Here is a 24,948-nt window from a genome sequence, read left to right on the forward strand (position 1 = left end):
CGAAGGCAAGATCAAAAGAAATTTTCTGCTAAAGCAAATGACATAGCTTGTTTCCAGCAATTAGTGAGTGACAAAGGAAACCAATAATGTTTGTAAATGTGGGATGGTTTATGTTCAATGTTTTACATATACGTAGAAGTATAACTTGGGTTGGTGTCTATGCAACTGAGATGTTATGTTTTGGATACAGCCAATAGTCAGTAACGTTCAAGATTTGGGTACGCTTCAACAAGAGAAAAGCGAGTTAGACAAAAACTTGTAACATTTTGTGAAATGCAGTCTGGGCTCTTAGCCCACCTCTGCCCCAGTGGGTGCATTTATTTATATTCCACATGGCTACAAAAATGATGGAATTGAAGATTTTTGTGATGAAAGGAAAACTGCTTGTCCCCTAATTTATGTTAGCATTGCTCAATTATTCACTGAAGTACAGAAATGAAATATGACACAAATGAGAGCAGTGGAATTGGGCCAAGCTGTGTGTGTGATATGTTGAGCAATCAACATCCTTATGGTACCTGCATTCAAACATTTTAGTATAAAGAGTCCTCGTCATTAATCTTGCTCATGTATAGTTTTCAATCCATAGGTTTTTACTCTCTCCCAGACAACCACTCTCCCTTCAAATACTTTACAGAAATTGAAAAACATAGCTAAAGCATGCAAAGTTGAGATGAAAATGGGGGGAAATGATGCCTTGGGAAAGAGTGACATTCTGTTTTTCTAACAGAGGGAATATGACATTTGTCAGGAATTTATTACTTTTGTGCTTAGGTGGGCCCTGTAGCACCTGCTTCATGTATGTCACTGAACAAGGTTATTAGGGCAAGATCAAAACAAAATGGACTTTGGCAGAATTTTAGCTCCACATTACAATGCAAAAGAAAATTGATCTTGTCCAGGAGGTGCCTGTGCTCTACATGGGCAGCACTTCACAAAGATAAGATAGAGAGCTGGGGTTGTTCACCCTGGAGAGGAGAAGGCTGCAGGGAGACCTTATTGCAGCCTTTCAGTACTTAAAGGGGGACTACAGGAAGGATGGGGGCAACCTCTTTAGCAAGGCCTGTTGTGACAGGACAAGGGGGTAACGGTTTTAAACTAAAGGAGGGGAGATTTAGACTGGATATAAGGAAAAAGCTTTTTAGAATGAGGTTGGTGAAACTGGCACAGGTTGCCCAGAGAGGTGGTCAATGCCCCATCCCTGGAAACATTCAAGGTCAGGTTGGACGGGGCTCTGAGCAACCTGATCTCACTGAAGATGTCCCTGCTCACTGCAGGGGGGTTGGACTGGATGGCCTCTAAGGGTCCCTTCCAACCTAAACCATCCTATGATTCTAAGATTCTATGATTATAAAATTCTACAAGCAAAACAAGTTTTGCTTCTGAGAATGACTATAACTGATGTTATTCTAACATGGGTGAGTGAATCACCTCTAGTTTGCATCTAACACTGAGGTTCAGAAGAGTAGGTGCTCCTCCGCCTAAGGCCTCAGTTGGGCTGGTGGTTTGAGATCACACCTAACAGATGCCAGTAAGACTGAGCTACTCACAAATGTGGAGTAACCTACTTTCTCTTCATTTATATCCAGAAGAAAGCCATAATGGTTTGCCCCTTCAGCTGGGACATAGCATCAAGTTTACCAGTAATTTTGCTGTTTGATTAAATTAAATTAAGTTTCTTAGCTTTTCTAAAGCTAACATAGAAAACAACTAATAGCTATGGAAAACACAGCAGCTTGCCTGGGGTGGGCTCCATGGACAACTAGATGTTTTGATCTATAATAACAAATTTCTTAGGACAGCCAGACTTTCATCAGCAGACCTCTGTTTTCAGAGTTAAGCCTGTATAGTGTTCCACAGTTTTACAGATTAGGAAACTGAGTCACAGAGTATTTCATTGGCTTCATCATAATTGCAGTCTTGGGAACAACCAAGAACTACCAATGTGCTATTCCTCACAGTATATCTTGGGTCATGAAGCATCACTTATTTCCAAATAATTCAGTGCTCTTTGGATATTGGTTGCTTCATCAGTAACTTCTTAAATTAATGATTTGATATGCTTTGATTTCTAGCTGATTTTTTACTATGGAACTGGAGACAGCTGGTGTCCACAGCAGTACTACGATGAGATCAAAATGGATTTTCCAGACGGGGACATTCGACTTTGTGAGAAAGGGCTCCGCCACGCGTTTGTGCTAGATGCCAGCAAGGAGATGGCTGCCATGATTACAGACTGGTTACAGGATGATCTGACCAAATTATAAACATGGATTCAGTGATTAACAAGAAAATGATGTAATTATTTTGTGAGCGTGTAATTTTATGTGAGAGAGTCTGTCCTATTTTTTTCTGTTTATTATAGATTATGGCTTGTTTTCTACTGAGATGTTTTAGAGAAAGTTAAAGAGAGACTGGCTGGTCCAAAGTATAGTTTTATTGAATCAGTGGTGATGTACCTTCATCCTGTGTCTTCAGGACTCTGCAGGACTTGGCAAAGGGTGGAATATTTATTGTCTGCTAGCACTCTAGACAGCACTGACACTAGATTCACTGGCTACAAGTGTACCTGAGTTACTACCACCAAACCCACCTGCTGGAGAACTGTCAGGGATGGGTTTGGGGTAGCCCAGCTAGTCTGCTTTAGAAAGAAGTATCAGGCTGCTCTGTATGGACAAAAATCCCCCTGTGGATGGATCCTGGCAATGGATCCTGGTATGCTGTGAAAGACCTGGCCCTCTCCACGTGTCTCATCCATCCATGTATCCCTGGTGCATGACAGCCAGAACAGCCCAAGGCCCCAGGACAACCCTAACGTTGTCTCCTCCAGGTCAGATGGGATTGGTGGTCAATCAGAGGTCGGGCTGAGTTCATGATGAGTACAAGGGAGATGTGTAGATGAGATGTGCAGTTTCTTCATGTCTCAGAAGGAGTTTAGGGTGCTGCCAGGACTCCACAGGGTATTAAAAATACCATAAGGTAACTGTGGCTGCCAGTGAGGGAATACTTATGGAGCTCTTGTCTGGAACATGGCCAAGTGTTTCTTTTTTTTGGTTGACTGTGGAGAAGGTAAAGGATGCTGGTCACAAGTGCCAGTATTAAAAGGTTAAAATGGATTGCAGAATCCATATGTAGCTACTCATAGGTGGCCCAGCTCTCCTAATGAAGTCCATGAGAACAGTGTTTGCTCAGCAGCTTTAAAGAATTAAACCAGTTTTGATGTATGCCTAAATTTCAGTTCTTTGCTCTAAGGGCTGAAGTATGACATTTTCTGCCAAACCACAAATTAGATAAGTCCGCCATGAGAAATTGGCTATTACTGCCATTGTTGCATGGACGCACCCATGAGTTGGCATGAAATGTTACTCTTGAGAACCAGAGCCTTGCTGTGGCGCATTGCTGACAAGTACACTGTTCCTCGCATTTGTTCAGCCCGCTCATTTACAAATAGCAAAAAAATAGAAAAAACACATCCTACCAGTTGTGGTAACAGAAGAAGCTATAGGCGATAGCTAGAAATGACAATAATGTAAGTGAGGGGAACAGAGCCAAGTGTAATCAGGAAAAGCTTTCTTGCCATGAACCTGCGAAATAAACTCCCTCTGGAGTTCATAGAGACATTTATAAATAAACAAAACACTACAGAATATAGTCAGGGAAAGTCCTGCCCTTGCAAACAGGTTAATTTAGATGATGCATTAGGTATCTAACTCACGTGATTTATTAACAGTTTTAATGCGGTACTAGTGAGAATGGTACTGGAGAACCTTCGCTGTGATGCAGCAAGGCCAATTAATTCCTTGCTTTTCTTACACAATTATATACACACCTTCCATTTCTCTCTAACTCCTCCTGGCATCTTTCACTAATATTTAGAAAAAAATGTAATAGAATTCTGTTTCTGGATATTTTGGACTAGTTTTCAAACCTGCAGACAGACAGTGGATTTAAGTGACCTTCTTTGCATCAGAAACTGGTTTAGCTTTTGAGACTAGCCAATGGATTTCTGATTACACTGCCGCGTAGCGAAACAGATACTGATGCTCGAAGCAGAAATGTTGAGACCATAGTTGCAGCAGTATGGGGAGGAACCAGATACGTTCAGAGTGAAGGGACTGTGCCCATGCAACTGATTCTGTTTAGTGGAGAGTCACGGGACTTCCCTTCTTTCTACAGGGCCATATTCAGTCATGATCAAGACAATTCTTGTGCTCACTTTAGAAATCCATAGTTGTGTGTGTCTGTGTGTGGTTAAACAGCCCCCAGGTGCCGGCGTGCATTCCTGTTGGATGGCCTTATGGCAGATGGGAAATGTTTATGTTGGCCTAGGTGCTCCCTGGGGCAGAGTGGGGTGGGGTGTTCATGTACGTGGAGATATATATATATGTACACGTATATATATACACATATGCACGTTTGTATGTTGGCAACATAAAAAATACAGTTCACCTGGTTGTTTTGGTTTACACATTGATCTGGTTGAACAAAACATTTGTTCTTCAAAGTATATGGAATCATGTAATCGAGCAAGGACTTTGTAAACGTTCAGCTGTTGTAGCGGATTTCCTGAGGGCAGAAAAAATCTTGCATTAACCAAAGATGACAAGCAACTATTAAGGCCTGGAAACTGAAGCACCTATGAGAAGCAGTTGTTTACAGTGCATTATTCGTATACTTTGTATGAGGAATTAATTTAGCAATACTTGTACTTGACTTGTGTATGCCTTTTATACAAATGTTAATCCATTATAATAAAACCTACTGACTGCGTTAAGACCTAAACTGAGCTTAGATCTGGTCAGTGATGAACAGATCTACTGCAGGATAATGCCTTACGATTTTCTTAAATGAATTTTCTCTAAGATTATCAAAACCATTTGATTCAATTGCTACCTTCCTCCTAGAAGCTGTTACTGTAAGGCTAAGATCTGAAAATTTGCTGTTCTGTTCATTGCAAAAAAGCACAGGTCTAGTTTTCACAGCTGTATTTTCTAAGAGGAGCAGATCTCACAATCAATGAGAATCCAGCTCCCCTGAAGCCCGTGGTGTTCACCATGACCCCACGCAAAGAGTGTCAAAAATGTTTATGGTCCAAACGTGCCAACTTACCATGAAAACCCGGTGTGGTCTTGCCTATTTTAGACTATTTTAGAGTGCTTGGGAAACCTATCGCACATGAGTTGACTGTATGCAGTAGCACCTAATCTCTGTCATTCACTTTTGTGCTTAATTCTCACCACGCAAGTAGTCCTGCTAGCTTCAATGACTTTGACTCATGCTCAAGTGTTTTGCTAGATCGATACCTTTTATGAAGAAGTACACAACTCCAATAACAAAAATAAAGACATGGTAAAATGTAACTTGATGCTTTATTTTGATAACTTGTTTAGTCTTAGTTCACCTTCTTCATTACTTCATGCACAAAATTTTACAAAAATACTTGCCAAACCCCAGATTGCACATGTGATGTAGACATCTGCTAAATGCGGAGAAAATCAGCGGGTGGTAGGCACCTGACTCACTTAAGCGTTTTTATCCGGAGCCACTCCAAAATAATCAGTCAGTGTTTCCCCTTGCTCCCTCCAGGTCCGCGTTTGCTGCTTTGAATGAGCTATAGAGTGTGTGGATTAGTGAGGTTTGTCCCTTCAGGAAGCCTGATGAGTGCTTGCCTGGTGTTTATGGTGAAGAATTTGGAGTTGGACTCCAACCTAAACACCAGTTTCTTGACTCACGGGAGATGGATTGCATACATGAGCCACAACAGATAATCTCTTCCCTGCAGTTGAGGTCATTTACATATTTATTTTACAGAAAATGGGTTTATATGTGCATCCACTCCCCCTCCCTTTCTTTGGTCTAGATAATTGCCAGCAAAGGCTTTAAACAAGATGTTCAATGTTATCATTAATAAAGTTGCTCAAACTATTACTGGGTTTGGATAAACTTACTAGACCCAGGAGGCTTGTTTTACTCTGTGTCACAGGTCACACTCAGACTCCCAACTACAATAAGTTTCTGAGGCTCTTCACTTGCAGGGAAATGTTCTCTTTCCTGGCACATTTACAAAATAAGAATCCAGAGAGCATGTGTGAGTGACCAGGAACTATTAAAACAGCATATATTTCTGGAACAGCTGATGGGGTTGGAGTACAAGCAGCAGATACAGCAGTAACAGTACAAGCCAGCTGCCAGAAGTGATCGTTGCTCTCAGTAGCGTTATGCAGAAGTTATGAAACAGGCAAACACGCATGCTCAGATGGGACAGGCAGGGAGAGATTTAATTGAAGACTGTTTTCAGGCTCTTACACTGATAGTAAATGGCCTCGGGTTTTCCATTCCACCTACTGCAGGAATGTGCTTGCAGGACTGTAGTTGTGTTGTGGGAAGCGGTTTGCAGCAGCTGATAAAATGCAGAATGTCGTCTAAAACGCCTGACTCGCTCTGTGCCTGACTGCAGCGTTTGCCAGTCAGGCACTCGGCGGAGACTTTTTGCCATCCGATTTGAAGCGATTCAAAATGAAAAAAGCAGCGGGGGGATCCCCCACCTCTCCCAGTTTATGAACATCTTCAACAAAATCACCTTAAAGCGCACAAGTTTTAAAACATGCTGTGCTTCATATATTAAGAGAAATCCTTGTGTATGAAGCTGAGATGGCTCAGAACTGGGAGAAACAGGCTTTCCCAGTGTCAGGACTCGGCTGCCCCTTTTTCCTGACAGGCACACTTACATTTTGATAAGGATCCAGCTGTTCCAGTCTCACTTGTTAGAAACAGGAATACGATTTATAGAATATAAATGTTTTGAAGTGCTAACATCATCTGCTGTCCTCATGCAGGGGCTGCTGGAACTCATCAGTGTTTATTAGGAAGGAACCTGTATTTTCACCCACCAAAAAAAAAAAAAAAAGCCACAAACAAACAGAAAAAAAACAAACCACAAAACCAAAACCAGGTTTTTAAGCATCCAGAGTGAACTGGAGGGTATAACTCCAATTACAGCCCCAGTACAGCCTCCATAAAGTCAATAGGATTGCACCACAGGCTCAGGGAGACCCAAGTGATTGGTTGACTGGGACTATGCCAACAGAGGTGATATGACATGAACAAAGGGCTTCAGTACAAGAATATTATGTGCAGGGCAGGAGTTTCCTTCTATGCTCGTATCCCTGCTAGTTTGCACCAAAATAGGACAGTCCAATGCAGCTGGATTCCTGTGCAATTAACACTTCGTGATAATGAGGCTTCACATCTTCGTAGTAATGAAAACAGGCCTGCCCAATATCAGTAATTGAAAATAAGATGAAATGCTCATCCTAGACTACTTTGGGACTGCAGCTGATCCTCACAGCAAACACATGTCCCAGTGATCTCCCCGCACAGCTTCTGAATTGGTCTGCATTACGGAGAGCAGTGTGGGATGGCACATGAGAGGCTTCAGGTAAATCTCAAGCAGATGCTAAAGCCTGGTCCAAAACCTACTCAAGTTAATACAGAAATTAAAACTAATTTCCCTGGACTTTGGATTAGGTGCTAGGAGGAAAACTGGCACTCCAAGCAAAGTCGAGCTGGCTCACTTAACTTGCCCCCGATTCATAGAGCAGTGCTCCCAAAATAGATACCTAAATTCCCTGCCTGATCTAACTTGGATGCCTAAATGTAGGGGTACCAGATCTCCCTCTGGAGGTCCTGGCAGGCACCAACTAATTTTTTTACTACATAAGAGGCTTAGACATTTGCCTTAGGGTTAAGTCACTAGGTGCCCAAGTCAGACTGTCCTGTTTTAGCAAGGCTCTGAATTTTCTTACATTGTGTCTGTGTGTGACCTTGGGCATCTCACCTGTCTTTGCTGTGCCTCTGATTTCTCTCAAAACTGACCATGACAAGGCTTGGCTTTCAGAATATATATGAGGATTAACTAGTTTATGTTGTAAATCGCATGAGTAGTCTGAAGTGCTGTGTTAGTATTATGGACTAAAAGCCTGTCTCCACTGAAGACAAACCTACCACTCCCATTGATTTCAGTGAAGACATGATGGGACTCCCGTGACTAACCATTTGCTCTCACCCTCCAATGGTTTGATGAAAATAAGTTGTTAAGATAATACCTTACTGTAAAACTGCATATGGAGTGGGCAGGGGGCATGGGGGCAAGTGCCAGCCTGTCTCCCTCCACATGCCTAGCCTCAGAACTTGTGCCAAGAGACCCGCCTCAGCCAACGTGACCGTAAATGAGCATGCTAGGATGCAGGGTACTGCCTGAAAGGTGGCTCGTGCTCGCTCTGTCACTCCATGTGCCGCTGGGAATAGAAATCACCGTGCCTCGCTCCAGCTGAGCCATGTGTGGGTGTGCTTAAGATGAAGGGACAGCCTAGAAAATACCAGTCTTGAAAGAATTAATTTTTAAGTCCTTCAGGCAAACTTCTCTCGTCAGTTTTCCATGTGTTTCTCCTGGGTTTTGAAAACCGAGGTTGCTCGGCTGTGGCTGAAACACACACCTGGTGCCTTGAAGGCTCCTTTCATGCTTCCAAATGTGCCTCGCTCCACACCTGCATGTTCACGGTATTGCATGTGGTGGGGATGTGGTGGAGGCAGTCGTAACCCTGTCGCCTTCACTGACCGTCTCCAAGGCGACTTGGTGATGACCCTTGCAGGAGCACATGCTAAAGCAACTCACGCTCCCTGAAACTTCTGGATTTGCCACTATAAAGTCCTAGTGAAAGCAGATGAGAAAAAGGTTGTATTGCTATTTGACAGCCCATTCCTGAACGTGCATGACATTAATCTAATGTGATGGACTAAACTAATCTTACAGATTCCCTGCTTTCTGGATGTCCCATAACTTTTAAAGTTCACCTACCAGAAATGCAAAAGTATTTCATGTCCCAGGTACTAGATGTATCATGCATACCGGTGACACGTAACAGGAATGAAACTAGCAGACCTGATCTGGGGGGAAAGAACTCTCTACTACATTTTCCAGGTATTTTTTTCATTTCCTATATTTTGAAACTCCTAATTTCTTCCTCATTTCCTAAGAGGATTTTTTTCACCAGACCTAACCAAATCGGGTTCCTCCCTCACCCCTCCAGAAGACTGTCGCCTTGGGCTCCCTCTGTGGGGACCACAGGGAGCCGGGCACCTGCAGGGGCAGAGTCCTGTGCTCAAGTCAAACCCATCAGGCCAGCTTTCTGTGACCACAAACATGATGTGGGCAGGGGATATTCTTCCAGCTCTCGTATTTACCCCCTCAGTTCAATGTTTCTGAGCCTCTAAAGCTTTCTATTCAAGTCAATGGAGAGAATCCTGTTTGGCTGGCTGGAGCTGGGTAGCTACTAGTCAAGGCAGGTGAACCACGTTCAGAAACATAGGGAAGAAAAGGGATGTACATTTTGACGATCAATCCTTCACCAACACTTACTGTTCTTTGTCTGTTTTCTTGGAAAATAACCTGAGCTTGCCAAGGAAGGCAGTTCAAAATGAATGGCTTTTCCACTTTCAGTTTTAACATCTCAGGTAGCCCAGGAAGTAAAGGTGACTTATGAAGGCTGCTCTGAAATGAGCCACCTGGTTTTGCCACCCAGGCACAAGTCTTCAAAAGACAAAAAAATCTTGCAGAGATCTATTTATCAATAAAATATTTAATAAACTTATCTGTACAAAATATTAAAAAGGTTATTGAAGAGTATACAAGAATACTTATTTAACAAATATATACTGCTATATAATATATTCAAGAAAATATAGATTGCTGTTTACAGTTCATTTACAATCCCATATGTACAATCTATTTAAACTTTAGAATACATACAAACAATGCATTTACACCATCACTTAGAGAACTATCTTCTTTAGAGATATTTCACACACTCAGACCTGAAAAAGCTGAAGAAATACATGGATAGTTTAGAGGCACACACAGGGATATGAGTATTGCTTCAAAAGTTATAACTACTAGAGATACGGCTATTGGAAATGCGAGTCCTTTTTCATTTTTTGATATTTTCCTTTCTAATCAAAGAAAAGAACTATAAAATATATATAATCAAAGAAAAGAAGTATAAATAAAACCACGACTGACCAGCAGAGAGGCTCGTTTTGTCAAAGGAGGTCCAGATAGTGTTGACTTGACTTCAGAAAAAGAGCACACGGTGATGGGATATGTAGTGACTTTGCAAACTGGGTCAACAAGCAGGGCTGACGTTGCTCCTGCCTGCATCTAGAATGGGGAGCACCAAAAGCAGAGCAGGTCTTTCCTGCGCAAGCTTGCCTTCAGTTCTTGTGAGCAGCATCTCCACAAGCTTTCCCGGTGAAGAGCCGCAGCACAAGGTGGAGCTGGTGACTCCAGGTGGGCAAAGCCCCTAACTACTCCTCAGGTTGTAAGAGCTTGATTTGCAAAGGCACTGCACAAATGTGGCTTCGACTGAAGCACATGGGAGCACGGGATGTTCAGCACCTCATAACTCAGACCCTTCTTTTTCAGCGCTATTTAAAAGGTTAATTACTCACAGCACATGGGATGAATGTAATCAGAGTGATCACCCCCCTCCGTGGCCAAGGAGGGGACAAGCTGCCCCTACAAAATGCCCCATCCCCAGCTCATCGCTGCCTACATGACCACTTAACTTTGGGACCTCTTTGAGGACTAAAGACCAGCCCCTCCATGTGCGACCACCCCTTTTCCTGGCCTCTGGATGTTATTTCACGCTCTGCAGCTGGTGGCTGAGCCCCTGTGAGCTCCTTGGCGCTCGGCAGCTCCCAGCTCGCACACAGCTCCCTCGGATGACCAGCCTGGGAGCAAGGCAGCCCTAAACTTTGCCTCTTGGTTTTTTCCCTCCTGCTCCCCCGCCCTGTTTTCGCCGAGGCAGGATAGAGGAAATAAATGAAACACCATGGGGAACGCTACCATCTCCTGAAAAACTGGGACCAAAGCCAACACCAAAGCTCCCAGGGATGCCAGGCTTGACCCAGCCTCTGCGTCTCATTCATCTGATGGTGGAGACCTCGGTGGCACCAGCCAGGTTGACACCAAGGCAAAGTGGAGGGGAAGGGAGACCCAAACACTCCCACCTTCCATCAGAAAAGTACTTGAGTGTGTGACCCGTTGCAAGCAGGTCCCCTCCTCCCACTGGCTTCAACCCTGCCAGACTGGACCCCTCACGGTCCCCTGCTTGAGGGCACAGACTGTGCCCCAGCCTCCTGCTGCTGAGACTCAGCCTTTCCTTCCTTGCTCTCCCCCCACCCACTAAACACCGCAGCAAGTCTCCACACTCCCCATCCTGAAAACCCAAAGTATGAGCACAAGTATCAAAGCAGAAAAATGAGTTCACAAAATGTATGAATGAACTAATAAGTGGTGACGACAGAAAGACGAAGAGCAAAACCTGCTGAAAAACCGCTGAAAAATGGCTGGGTTTCGTTTTCAGACATTTCTGGGAATGGATCAAGCTTGGCTTTAAGATTTTTCAGTACCAATCTCCATGCAAATGTTCTGCTGCCCAATGCTTCCTACCCTAGTCTGCTCAGCCAAAAGATAGAGTGCACCAGCCAGCCTGCCGATGTGCTCCTTCCCACCAACACGTAAATCAGGCTCCTCTCCAGCACAGTAAATTCGGGGGGCTGCTTGCGCACTGGTGCCAGTAAAAGGAAAAGCAGCTGCATGGGCTACACGTCTTGAGATGCAAGGCTGCAAAACATCCTTTGAGATGTAGGGTGGGATCCTTGATCAGTGGGTCACACCAACAGGAGTTCCAAATTCCAAATTTTGGTCATTTTTCAAAGGTCCAAAACACTTGCTGATAGGGTATAACTGATTTTCAGAGAACATCTTTGCACCCCTATGTACTATGCAAAACACTGTACTAGGTTAAAAAGCCTTAAAGCCTGAATGCAGATGGTTTTACCATGGAAGACATAAAGCAGCTTATGACAAAATTCAAGGTGTCACATATACCAGCCTGGTGAAACATCTCGCTTTTTTCACAGCTGTTAATTCAAAGACTGGAAAGGCAGAAAAACTCTCGCCGCACCACGCACGGTCACAGGCTCCTGACCGTCAGCAACACCCCGTCCATGGGACAGCTACTTCCCCACTACTCTCCCCAGCATGTTTTCAGGGAGGACACGCTGCCAGAGGTGAGCACGCTGCTACGCTCCACTCCTGCCGCCCAGCATCCCCATTCAGACCCCACGTAGCTATAGATGGATTCCCGCTGCCAGGGAAGCTGCTCTGATGCTAGTGGGACACATGTGGTCTCTCCATCTGCTGGTCATGTTGACTTAAAAGAAGAACCATGCCGCTCAAAGACCAGAGCTTGGTTTCGCCCACACAGGTTTTCCTGCCCACCCACCTCTCCAGGGGCAGATGTGAAGAGTGAGAAATTCACACCACAGCTCCAGGTTCACCCAGGACAGGGGACACAGCAAGCAATTTGGTGGAATGGCCCAACCAAGGTCCATGTGATAGCTCTTCAGTCTGACCATCTTTCGCATCCAGCGGCACAGCCCCATTTCAGGTGTCAACCCCTGTGCAGTACCCAGGCTCTCATTGCCATTGCCCCACACAGGTTTTCTTCTCCACGACACATAGCTGTGCTGCCCCAATGCAGACAAAAGAGAAGGCGCTCGTATTTCAGGACATGCTCATCAGTAAACCATAACACTTCCCACCAGGGTCTCTCCAGCGTGAGTATGAGCTGGTTGGTGGATTGGTATTTATAACGTCTGTCGCATCAACATATGTCATGAATTTTCTGATGGACACTGAGGATGCTGCTATCACAGGCAAGCTCATCAAGCTGAAGCTCACAACAAAACTCCTGATAACTCTGGAGAGCAAAGCCAAAGGTCCCATCAGGGCCCCAGGGTGCTCTGCTCTGTTTGCCCAGCTGTAGCCCTATGGAAGCCACATCCCCAGGGCATCCTAAGTGATGCCCCAGCCTCGCTCCTCTCTTCCCTGCAAGAAGCAATGCTGCAAACAGCAGTGGATGTGTCTGTTGTTTTGTGGGGGCCAGCACAGGCGACTCTCCCTAAGCACACACTTTTGGGTTTGTGGGATAAGGACCTAAAACTGCCAACAGTAAAAGGAGCTGCTTGTTTTGCAATGGGAGTGTGACCAACAAATCACCACAGACCTACCCAATTTTCTCCAATAGCAAGAGCTGTGTAATCAAGCCATGAGTTAAAATCCATATGGTGTAAATAGACACAGAAGTCGCTGGCCCTAAGACTTCAGCAGAAGGCTTAAGGATTGGGGTTTGCTTTTAATCAGAAGTGGTGCCTTTCCAGTCTTTTTCTTATGAGCACGCCAAGCATCAGCAAACAGCCGAAGAGGACATGGCTCCGTCTGCCACTGCTGACCAGAAGTAAGGCCACTGGGATCAGCACAGCTATGCCAGGGCAAAGCTGCTGCGAGCCTGAAGCAAGCCCTTTTCCATATGAACAGCCTTCTCCCTGCCAGAGGATATGCATTTTACTTCTGCCATTGGATTTGAAGTATGAAGTAAAAAAAAAAGGGGGGGGTGGAGGGGGGGTGGGGGCAGAGGGTGGGAATTATAAAATCTGTGATTCCTGGGAATTATATCTAGGCCAGAAGCACCCTGGTCATCAGTTAAACAGAGCATAAAGCCATTTTGCTTCTGACTGTCCCTGCTATGGGACTCCACCGGACAGGGGCGTTCAGGACACAGCGCAGGCAGCGGCTTGAGCACAGGCTTTACTTTTACAGACCTCAAGGAGCCCAAGGGAAGGCACACGCACCAGTCCTGTCCCGATCGTGTGTGCTTCCCCAAATCACAGCCCCAGCACTTTCAAGTCATATGGGATCGCACTGCGAGTTTCCCTGCTCCTGTGCAATTACGTTCCCATGTAAGAGGGGAGGGAGCCAGTTAAGCATAAATACATAGTCCTTTTCAAATGTTTAATATTTCTAGCTTCACTGTAATTATATCCTGCAGATAAAAATGGTGCTGAAGGTCAAACAAATCCTCCAGGAGAATATGCTCTGCATGGAAACTGTGCTTTTTTAACTGGAAAGGTTGTATAAATACTGCAGATTGAGAACATATAATTATCCATTAAAATCACTCTGCGTCTACTGAATTCACATTTGTCCATGCTCAACCTCTGGTCTCCTATTTATAATGTTTACATGTCCCCAAAAAATCAGCTCAGGCAAGAGGCAACTGATCAAAAATACATTTTTCCTGGACTGTTTCTACGGCATTAGAAAGTGACACTCTTTGGACCAGCTCTGGGGCTGGGGCGCTGGGCTGGGTTGTGCTACCGCCTCCTGCAGCTGATGCCCTGCTTACGTGCCTCCGAAGGCAGGATTTGCTCTTCTGTGTCCTTTGCAGATGCATCCCCACGTTGCTCCCCAACGTGGCAGGGATGCAGTATCTCGGCTGTGGGAACCTCCCTGCCCGGGAGAGGCTTTTGCACCCCACTGGAGTCTCAGCACCTCTGTTTGCAACGGCTCCGATGACTGCATCCCAAGCCTAATCCTGCTGTTTGGGTGCAACTTCTGAACTTGCATGGGGACGGAGAGGCAGCCCTTGCTGCCAGCACGTGGGGATGCGAGTCCATCCTCATAAGGGAGGACTTTTGCCCTGGAAATACTCCTGCGGGAGCAGTGAGCAACGTGACTGCCGAGTGCTGCAGCCGATACACTTGCCCAGGGTGGCAGCAGCACAGTTCCCCACCGAGACCCCCAGCCCCCTCCCTCCAGCCTTGCCCTGCTCAGACGCATCCCCCCGGAGCAGCCCCAGGCAGGGAGCTGCCCTCCTATCCCTGGCCCCTTAGAGATCTTTCACCAGGGCAAGGAGAAAGAGGGTCCAATGCCATCCTTTGCCCTCCCATTGTCCTCCAGAGGTTGTTTGCCCAGTAAAGGAACAGATACTCTCTTAGAAGAGTGGCTGGCATGGGTACGAATGCAAAAGACCACATGGCTGGTGTGAGGGGCAGTGCTGGGCTCACCCCGCAGGGATGAAGTTTGCTCTCCAGCACTGGCTGGGCATGGCAAGGGCGGCCAAGGGGCTCCTCAATGTATGCACACCCTCGCTCTCTGCCAAAAACCAAACATGCCTGTTTAGGGAGAGGTGCCTGCAGCCAGGAGAGCCGGGACTGGTGTCCGCATGGGGCAAAACCACAGAAGGCATCGCTGCCAGCAGCGGCCTCTGTGCTCTCCCCAAATCCTCCCCATCCTCGTTTATTATAGCAATCCAGGCTAGGAAACTGCAGCAACTGAGCCACAGCTTTTCTTGCCAGGGCCAGCGAAGCCATCGTGGGGTGCAGTGCCCCAACAGTGCACAGCACCCCAGCCCTGGGCTCAGGGTAAAGCATCGCAAAACCCAACCCATCACTCTGCTCTCCATCGAGACCTGAGGTGGGTGACATCTGTCTGTCCATTCCCAGTAGCTGTGGCTGAACAAGAGCCACAAGGACTGGGGGTCACTGGTCTTGGCACCCCCTCAGACATGGTCCTGCAAGAGCAGGTCTCAGGCCACCTGCTCAGACAAAGCTCACAAGAGCCACCAGCCAGCGGGGGCTGCCAGGAGCTATAGATATATCTTGCCTGTATTTGAACTGCCCACGAACCTCCACCACAAATATTTGGAGGAAGAGAAGGGGGTAAAAGAAATGAAAATTTTTTTTAAAATTGTCTCAGCAGTGAGAAAAACTATCAAGCAACCAATGGCAATTGAAAAATTAGGTACTTTGAAAGCTTGGTAACTATAAATGACGTGGTGTTTCCAGAGCCAGCTGCTCCGGTGCTGCTCGTGCCAACCTCCTTCCCTCAACCGCCTGCTCCTGCTTTTATCTGTGCTAAAGCTGAGGGCAAGAGGAAATCCATGAGCCCTCCTGCTGACCCCTCCTCACCCACTTGCTGTATCTCGCCCCCCCCAAACATCAACAGTGAGAAAACCCACCGGCACAGACATGCCCCTTCCTCTCCCCTGCTAACCTCCATCTCAGAAAACCCCCTGGGTAAGGGTACATCGCACTTAACACATATTTACATTCACGCTGAGGAAGGGAGCTGGATTTTCCTCTTGGATATGCAGATGCAATGTAAAGCCGGAGGAGCCCCACGGGTGTCAAGGGGGCTACACGAGACAGGTACCACGTTCACCCGTCCTGAGCTGCCGCTGGCCGCAGCCTGAGGCTGTAGAGCAGACCTCAGCAGGGCAAGGACGAAGGGAGGCTGGGGAGGGGTTACCCAGCAGATAACCGTTATTGACGTGTACAGTTACTCCCTGCTGGCGTACTCTTTTCTTGGGGGGTCAGGAGCTGTTGGACCCTCACCGAGGCTTTGCTGACCTTTGAAATCATTTGGACCTCAGCAGAGTTCTTGGAGGTGACCCCCTCTCTGCCCTGGCTCGGCTCAGAGACCCCTGTGAAAACACCCCTGCAATGAATGATGACTGGCTTCATATAGAAAAAGAACCCACATTTTCCAGCAAGGATTTATCTCCTCCAAAAGCAAACTACTGTTGCTAATGAACACTGATGTTTACACACCGGCACCTTGACCACCAGTAAAAAACAAACCATGAAAAGCAAAATCTGTGCAAATACTTCTCTGGTCTAAGCCAACCCAGCCATGAAGCTGAAGTTCGGTACTAAATGCCACTGAGGTGCAGCAGAGATGCTTCTCAGCATCCAAAACATGCCTTGGCATGGATGCAAGGCTTCTCTGATTTAAAGGCATAATTTATACTCGGCTCCTGACTTACTAAAATCCTGTAGCCCTTTCAACATGGGTCAAAGCGCCCCGCTTTACCTAGCGGTCTCTGAGGGTGGCATTCAGCTGTTTGCATGGGAAATGTCTGTTCCTGGTGGATCAGGGCTCCCTTAACAGAGGGGGAGAGACAGGCGCTCCAGGGATGGAGTTCGCTGGGAAATCGGTGCCAAAGGAAGGTAGGGTGGAGCTCAGTGCTTTTATAGAGATTATTTGGAAAAATAAGAACCCAAGCAAAATGTCCCTTCCCTGGGGAACTTGGGACCTTTGCTTCTCTCCAGACACACTGGGAATGGCTGTGTGACTCACAGACTCAACACTGGGCACCCAGCGTGCCTTGGAAATGGGGTTTGGGCAGGAAAGGGAGGGGACCTACCACCCAGTACCTCCTGCAGGACATCGGCAAAGGGTGACAGTGCCTGTGCCAGCACTTCAGGCCACGCAGAGCCATGGCATATCCAGCTAACGCCTTGCAGGGCTGTTCCCATCTCCATCAAGAGTGTGAGCTTGACTTCAGACCTGACTCTGGCATTAGCCTGCAGTTATGGGGATCATCTTTCCTGTCCCCAACAGCAGACTCACAAATCTCTCTGCACTGCAAACAGGCCCGGACCAAATGATTTCAACCTCCCATGGCCATGGGTTCTCCACCCCCCACTTTCCCCCGGGGATCCCTCATTTTCCCCCCAGGAGACACTTCCCCCCCCAAGGGAAGTGATTTGAAGGCAGCCAGAAAAACTCCTTTAACTCCAGGAAAAGAGCGTTCCCACCCCCCTCCGCCCCACCGCTGCAGCCGGAGGGTGATGCTGGTCTGATCCCTCCACGCGGCAGCCACTGCTCCGTCCCCGCCCAGGTTGCCACCTCCACCAAGACAATTTTGGCCAGACATTTTCCAAAACCTTTGGGAAAGAAGGTGTCAGCTCAGCATAGGCAAACCAAGCAGATCAGGCAGAGCTTGGAGGCTGAGCAGGCATCCTGGGGGCTCTGCTGGGCTGTGCCCCCCCTCCCCAGGGGGAGCATGCAAGGCATGGAGATGGGGGCAGCTCGGAGTGGGGAGCCCAGCCTCCCGCCACAGCACATCATCCCTGGCTGAGCCCCAGAAAACCCAGCGTGGGTGGTGGGGGTTGCTCCTTCTTTGAGAGGACCTGGGGGTGGCCAATCTACAGGCTCGCTCTCTTTGGGGGGGTATCCCCTGTCTCTCCTGGAATCATGCCCGGGGGACCCCAGGAAGGCAGGGGACACCTGCTCTGAGCTTGGCTTTTGGAAAGGCACACATCAAAATGTGCAGGTATATATATATTTTATATATATATATTTATATTTATATATATAAAATGGGGCAGGGCTGCTGGGCAGGGCAGGCCAGGGTGGGGGGGGGCAGAGCTGCAGAAATTGCTACCTGCAGCCACACGTCTCCACGACCATGTCCTCGTACTGTTTGTAAACCACATTGTTCCCGGAGTCTATGTAGAGGATGCTGATGGGGCTGAGCTTGGAGGGCACGCAGCAGCTGGGGGGGGTGGACTCCGGGTCCATGGAGTTCATTAGGGTCTGGATGATGGCGTGGTTGGTGGGCTCCAGGTGGGAGCGCAGCGGGAAGTCGCAGACCCCCTCGCAGTGATACGCCTCATAATCCAGGGGGGCGATTATCCAGTCATCCCAGCCCAGCTCCTTGAAGTTCACATGCAGGGGCTTCCTGCTGCAGCGGGTCTTCGCCTTCTTCCCGTGGCCTTTGCCCCCGGAGCGGGCGGCGATGGTGGTCCGTCTCTTCCTCCGCTTGGGGTACACCTCCTGGCCAGGATCAGGGGGCTCCAGGAAGGGGGGGCTGCCCAGGGCCTTGATCTTATCCCGGATCTCCTTGAAGAGGTTCTCTTTCCTTTGGGTGTGGGAGAAGGCCACGAGCAGGGCTCGCTCGTGGGGCTGCGGCCGGGGCTTGCTGAACCCCAGCTGCCGGGGCGGCAGGAACCTCCCTGACTGATCCGAGATGATCCTCAGCAGGAAGCACAGCAGCTTGCCTGAGGGAGATCTCTCCCTCCAATCCCGCAGGGCTTCCCAGACATCAAACACCTCCCATCTGGAGGAACCCGCATCCAAAATGTCTGCAGCCCTGGAGTCCAGCAGCCGGGGCTCCTCGCCATCCTGGCTTGGGCAGGTGGAGAGGAGGAGATGGTGGAAGGTGCCTTCGGGGGACAGGGCCAAGCTCCGGTTTTCGGGGAGGGTGCGCAGGACCCGCAGCTCCGCACCTGTCACCTCCTCTGCCTCAGGCAGGCTGGAGATGTCAAAGAGGTATCGCTGCTCAGAGGCGGACAGGGAAGCATCTGGAAGAGATAAAACAAAGAAGAAAAAAAGGAAAAAAAAATATGAAAACCCAGAAAGCTGAAGCCAGGCTCGTGTTATGGAGGTGCAAGGGACACAGAGCTAACGGGGAGATTATCGTCTTGCAGCAAGGCTCGCCGAGCATCCCAGCAGGGACACAGCCTGTGTGCCCTGCATCTGGGTGTGTCACCCTGGCTGGAGGCACCAAAAAAGGACTGGGAGGAGAAGGTGGAGAGGGAGGGAGGAATCATCAGCATGCACCCCTGCATCCCGAGGTGGCTTCTCTGCCTCCTCCCAGGTGTCTCAGCGCGCCTGCTGCATCGCTATCCTGCATCGCTGTTTCAGCATGGAAAGCCACATCTAAACCTGCACAGCGCAGCCCCGTCCCCAGGCAGCAGGTTGTCACTGATTTCTTCTGCCCCAAGCGTCGTCCCACCCCAGCCTGGGCCATGCCAAGCAAAATGCTGTGAAAAATCTCATTTTCCCTCGGAGGCAGGCACAGGCGCACGCGTCAGGGACGCAGACGCTGTGCCTTGGGGTGTCTGATAGAGACGCTCTGCACAGAGCTGAAAGCAAGCCTAGCTGGGAATTTGTCACTATTTTTGGTGGATCCAAAGCCCAAACACAGACTTGCACAGTTTCTGGCACCGATTAAATATACTTGATGTGAATTAAACAAAAAAACCCAGAGGAGGTGGGGTTGGGAAGAAGAGATGAATGAGTTCTGGGAGAGTTGTTTTGATTTTCCCCCTCTCTAACAAGAAACCTGATCTGGGCATGCTGCAAACATTGCTGCTGCACCCGAGGCCCCCGACCCGCTGCCAGCAGAGCCCTGCCCGACACCCCCACACTGCAGCCCCCTCCCGCCAGCACCACCGCTGGGCTGCAGCCTGCACCGCCCTCCAAAGATTCTTCTCCCCTTCATTGGTTATTATTAATGATTTTTTATTATTATTATTATTATCATCAACGTCATCATTATTATCATTATTATCACTATTATTTTAAAAGCAGATCTAAAAAACCGTCGAGGAGCAGATAAGGGGATCCCTTTGAACAGTTCCTCTGGTTTCTTTTGGCGCTGAAACTTCCCAGGACCTGTGCGCACTTTTCCCCCAGCTCCCCCAAGCCGGGCACTGCCCACCCTCCCGTCGGAGCATCCTCCCCCTCTCCCGCCTCGCTCCCCCGCCGTTTCCCCACCAGCTTGCAGCAAAAATCTCCCCGCAAAGGCAGGGTACGGCCCCTGCTCGTCCTGGGTTTGGGATGGGGTTCGGGGGGCTGCGGGGGGCTCCGCACCGCAGGCTGCCGCTCTCCCACCCCGGCGACAGGCACGGGGTGAAGCTGGGGCCGCTTTTCAGTTTCTCTTTCAATTTTATTCGATCGGGACTTTATTTTATTTTCTCCAGCCGAGCGAACTTCGCCGGCAGGGCGCAATGTGTACATATACACACATATATATGCATGTAACATACACCGTTAAGTGGGTATACGCGTTTAATTGATTATTATCACTGGATCCGCGGCTATGAAGGAGGCAGAAGAGGGGAGGAGGGAGAAGGGGACGGCGATGCCGAGCTCAGCCGGCTTCGGAGCGTGGCGGCAGCCCGGGGCTGAGCTGCCCCCATGGGGCACCGCGACGGGACGGGACCGCGGCCGCGCTCCCTCCCCGGCCCGGCCCGGCCCGTCGCCGTGCCCCGGGGGGGGGGGGGATTTAGGCTGCAAAAGCTCTTGACCTGGCAGCCCGTCCCCAACAGCATCCTCAGCCCCAAGGGCCATCCTCGACCCCGACTGCATGTGCAACCCCAGCCCGGACCCCACGGTCCTACACAGCCTCACGCTTATCGCCACCGGCAGCCCTTTGCCCAGCTCCAGGCGCAACCCTTTTCTGTCCCCATCGCGACCCCAACCCCGCGCCCCAGCAGAGCCCCGTTCCCGCCCCGTCCTCGTCCCCATTCCCATGGGGAAACCCAGAGCTCCATCCCCGTTAAACAACGGATACGCAGCCCCTGCCCCGTTCAGCTCCGTCTGCGTCCCCACGCGGTACCCACCCCACGCAACCGCCCCGTGCTCAAACCAAGGCACAACCCCGCTCCCCAACCAAGACACGAGCCCCGTCCCCACGCACGACCACATCCCAGCCGCAACCCCGCGCCCAGACCGACGCGCGAGCTCCACCGCCGGGCGCAACCACGTCCCCAAACCCGCGCTCAGAGCAACGCGCAACCCCGTCTCCATCCCCAAGCCCGCGCACAAGCCGCAGCTCCATCCCCAAACCCGCTCCTAAGCCCAAGGCCGTCCCCATCTCTCCCGCCCCGACGGCGGGCTCCCGGCGGGGCAGCCCCGCTCCCCGCTCCCGCCGCTCTCCGCGCTGCGCGGGGGATGCGCGCCCCGCACTCACCGCTGCGCGCCCGCTCCGCGAAGCCCGTCACCGTGTCGGCGCGGCGGCCGGGGGCGCGGCGGGCGGCCAGGCGCTGGTAGAGGGCCACCATGTAGTGGTGCGGCACCACCGTGCCGTTGCGGAGAGCCCCGTCCCTCCGCGGCGGGGAGGAGAAGGGGGAGGCGGCGGCGGTGGCGGCGGAGGAGGAGGAGGAGGAGGCGGAGGAAGGCGCGGCTGCCGAGGGTCGCTGGGGAGCGGCCGCCGACGGGCCGCGCACGGCGGCGGCCTCCAGCCCGCGGCGGAGGCGGCAGGCGCCCAGCAGGCAGAGGCAGAGGGCGGCGGCGGCGGCGGCGCGGAGGCGCATGGCGGCGGGCCGGTGCTCGGCGCGGTGCTGCTGCCGCCGCCGCTCCCCGCCCGCTTTTGAACATCGTCTTCGCCCGCCGCCGCCGCCGCCGCTCCCCGCCGCCGCTCCCCGCCGCCGCCTGCCGCCGCGAAGCGCCCCCTGCCGGCCGCCCGCCCCCCGCCGAGGCGCCGCCCCGCCCCCGCCCGCAGGTGAGACCCCCGCGGGTCCCCCCGCCCCGCCTTGCAGGGGGACACCCGCGCCCCCGGGGGGGGGGGAACACCCGCACCCTAAGTCGGAGGGGAGGCCTCCTCCCCACAGCCCCCCGTGCTGCGGGGGGCACCCGGGCCTTATTTGCGGGAGGGGGGGAGTCCGACCCTTATTTTGGAGGGCGGCCCTCGGTCTCAGATTGGAGGGGGGACGCCGCCACCCCTATTTGCGGGGGAGGCCCCTCACCCCATGTCGGAGGGGGGCCTTCACCCCGTACTGGGGAGCCACCCCACACGCCGTACTGGGGGCGTCACCAGCCACCCCGTATTTTGACCGGGGGATCCCTGTCCCACGCTGGGAACGGGGCAGCCCCAGCTCTGGTTTGGGGGGAGGAACCACCTCATATTTCGACGGGACCCCCCGCCCCATGTTAGAAGGGGACACACGCACACCCCTGGCCATTTAGGAGGGGACACCCCACCGCCCCGGTGCCGGAGGGTCCCGCGGTGTCCGCGGGGGTGGTACCGGGCGGCGAGGCCGGGAGCAGCCCGGGGAGCGTGGAGCGACCAGCCCCCAGGGTCCGGGTTCCTCCGCGCCGCCCCGCGCCCCCCGCGCCCCTCCGCGCCTCCATCAGCCCCGGTAATTTTGCCTCGGGAGACCGACACCGGAGCAAAACAAAGCCCCGGCCGGGCTGCGGGCTAATGTTTTCCCTTGCACGGAGGGTTTCCTTGGTAAAATTCAGATGTTTCCTTGGGTCTCGATTAAAATAACAAAGTGGGGTATTTACTAGGATGTTATTTCAAGTCTCTTAAGTCCCTGGTTATGTCTGTTGCGATTTCTCCGCAAATACAAAAACAAGTGCTGCGATGATTTATTTGAAGGAATGTAGGTGTTTCGCCAAAGCAAACACAGCTTCTTTTTTTTTTCCTCTCCCCCCCCAAACAATCGCTTCTCACGAGCATTTGTCACTGCAGCCTCTCGGATTTCTTTCTGCTATAATTTTACAGGTGCCTTGTCACAGTATCGTGAGTAAGTTTCTAATGCCAACCAGCGGATTTGCTCGGTACGTACACATAGCGGGAAGCAACGGAGGCAGCTCCCGGGACAACGTCCCGAGAAACCCCCGTCCCATGCCGCGCGGGCTGGCCTGGCCCGGAGCCATTTGCACACCTCGCGTGGCCTTCGCACGGTTCACGTGGCGCTTCCGCAGCCTTTGCACGGTGTTTGCACGGCCTGCACCACATTTGCATGCTTCGCACAGTTTGCACGGCACCTTGCATGGAGCAGCATCCCACAAGACATTCCACCCCCTGATGCCCCACTTCCCACTGGGGCAGGGTGCTGGGGCCCCGGTCCCTCACAGCACCAGAGCAGGCAGCACTGGGGCTGAGCACTCAGGGCAGCCCTTCCTGAAGATGGAAAGGCTGAAACCCTCCCTGTCCTGTCCTGCGTCCCTCAATCACACCTCCACCAGCAGCCCCAGCCCCACAGACTGTGGTCCTGGTGCCCCTGCTGCAGGGCACGGCAGCACCCCCGTCCCAGTGCTGCCCAGGAAAGGGACCACAAGGGTTAGCAGAAGAATGGAAGGATGATGTGACGAGAAGGACTGCTGAGTGTTAGAAAATGGGGGGACAAGTCTATCCATAAACCTCCGGGCTTCTTGCAATAGTTTCTGGAGCATTCTGCCTTGATCCCCCTCACGCAGCAGCTTTCATGGGAAACAGTAAAAGGTACAAAATGGTGAGTGCTGGCCCTGCCCTGGGCCATCTGGGTCTGTGCATCCTCCTGCATGTCGGGGCGAGTGTACCTGCCACACGAGAGGGACGTCAGGCTTCTCCAGATTCACAGGGGCTGGAACTGTCACTGCATCTTTTCCTTCCATCTCTTAAAAATTAAAATTACATTGATGCAACAGACAGCCAGGCTGTGCCCTCTGGTTTTTCTTTCCCCTAAACGTTTTCACCCCCAGATCAGTCCTTTTCTCAACCCCCAGTGTGGGCAGCAGGGCCAAATCCCCGCATGGTGCGAGCCGGCACAGCTGAGCAATAGGTTCTTCTGCGGCGATTCACACCACACCATCCCGGTACGGGTGCACAGCCGCCCCCGTGGTGCAGCCGTGTGCTGCTGGGTGATGAGAGCCAGATCCCTGTCCTCACCCAAATGCAGGCACGCACATACCCCCGCAGCCCCGAGCGTACACATGCCCACACCAGCTGACACACGCACACGTGGGCACGCAGCACCAGGTAGCAAATCCTGCCTGCCTGTGCCAGAGGGGCGATGTGAAATCCCCGAGGCCAACCTCTCAACTGCACAGCATCTATTGAGGTGCACAAGCCCAGAGTTTCCCATCTGTTCTCCATTGCAGCTCTTTTGGACTTTCTTGAATTTCCATCAGCCCATCCCATCCCAGCTGCAGGACCTTCCCAAGCTGCCCCAGCCCTGTGCAGTGGCACGGCAGCTCCTGCCCCCAGTCCTTCCCCGCCCCGAGGACAGGCTCCCTTCTCTCCCCGTGCAAACCCTTTGCGCATAATTTCATGCTGGCAAAGAGCCACCTTCTACCAGCCCCCCTCCAAAACCAAATTAGCACGCTGCTGCAGCAGCAGAAATTGGAGAGGAAAGGCTGCAGGTTTATTTTACAACTCAATTAGCAGGTTTATACAGAATAAAACACCCATATAACCAAGGGAGATTTTATGTCTGTTCAGCTTCACCAGCAAATAGACTTGTTCCTCCTGAGGGCACTCCCCATTGCTGTGGGTCCAGCGGTGTGCTCCTGCCCATGGTGGCTCTCAACCAACGTGGTGACGCTGGCTCAGGCCCTGCTCACTTGCTCCACCTCTCTTTGCTCTTACACTTACAAACCCTCTGGGTCCCTCCAGCATGAACTGAAAAACATGGTTCTGAGACTGTCCTGTCACCCTGTTCGCTAAGTATTGAATGATCCAGAAGTCTGCCAGAACCTAACAT

The 24,948-nt window shown here is 50.9% G+C and overlaps 2 protein-coding genes across 3 annotated transcripts in view; one reads left to right on the top strand and one right to left on the bottom strand.

Annotated features, from left to right (window-relative positions):
• LDAH (lipid droplet associated hydrolase) overlaps positions 1–5,360 on the top strand; it is a 127,846-nt gene extending 122,486 nt beyond the window's left edge. For both annotated transcript variants that reach the window (XM_075086717.1, XM_075086718.1), the window contains one exon: positions 2,076–5,360. In XM_075086717.1, the coding sequence (XP_074942818.1) occupies positions 2,076–2,267 (192 nt within the window). In that variant the 3' untranslated portion in view covers positions 2,268–5,360. The remainder of the gene's footprint in view (positions 1–2,075) is intronic.
• A 4,262-nt stretch (positions 5,361–9,622) lies between these two features.
• GDF7 (growth differentiation factor 7) lies at positions 9,623–21,902 on the bottom strand. The gene is made up of 2 exons (XM_075086720.1): positions 21,450–21,902; positions 9,623–19,053 (listed from the first exon to the last, which is right to left on the bottom strand). The coding sequence occupies exons 1-2, from the start codon at positions 21,790–21,792 to the stop codon at positions 18,131–18,133; spliced, it is 1,266 nt and encodes a 421-aa protein (XP_074942821.1). The 5' UTR covers positions 21,793–21,902; the 3' UTR covers positions 9,623–18,130.
• Positions 21,903–24,948: the final 3,046 nt, after the last annotated feature.

The sequence above is a fragment of the Phalacrocorax aristotelis genome, chromosome 3 (assembly GCF_949628215.1).
Source record: "Phalacrocorax aristotelis chromosome 3, bGulAri2.1, whole genome shotgun sequence".
In the NCBI taxonomy this organism is placed as follows: Eukaryota; Metazoa; Chordata; class Aves; order Suliformes; family Phalacrocoracidae; genus Phalacrocorax; species Phalacrocorax aristotelis.

Bases quoted from the DNA above. Each gene is read 5' to 3' on its own strand.
- GDF7 (XM_075086720.1), bottom strand. From the start codon at position 21,792: ATGCGCCTCCGCGCCGCCGCCGCCGCCGCCCTCTGCCTCTGCCTGCTG. The intron at 19,054-21,449 runs GTGAGTGCGGGG...TATCTCTTCCAG, and splicing joins CGCGGAGCGGGCGCGCAGCG to ATGCTTCCCTGTCCGCCTCT.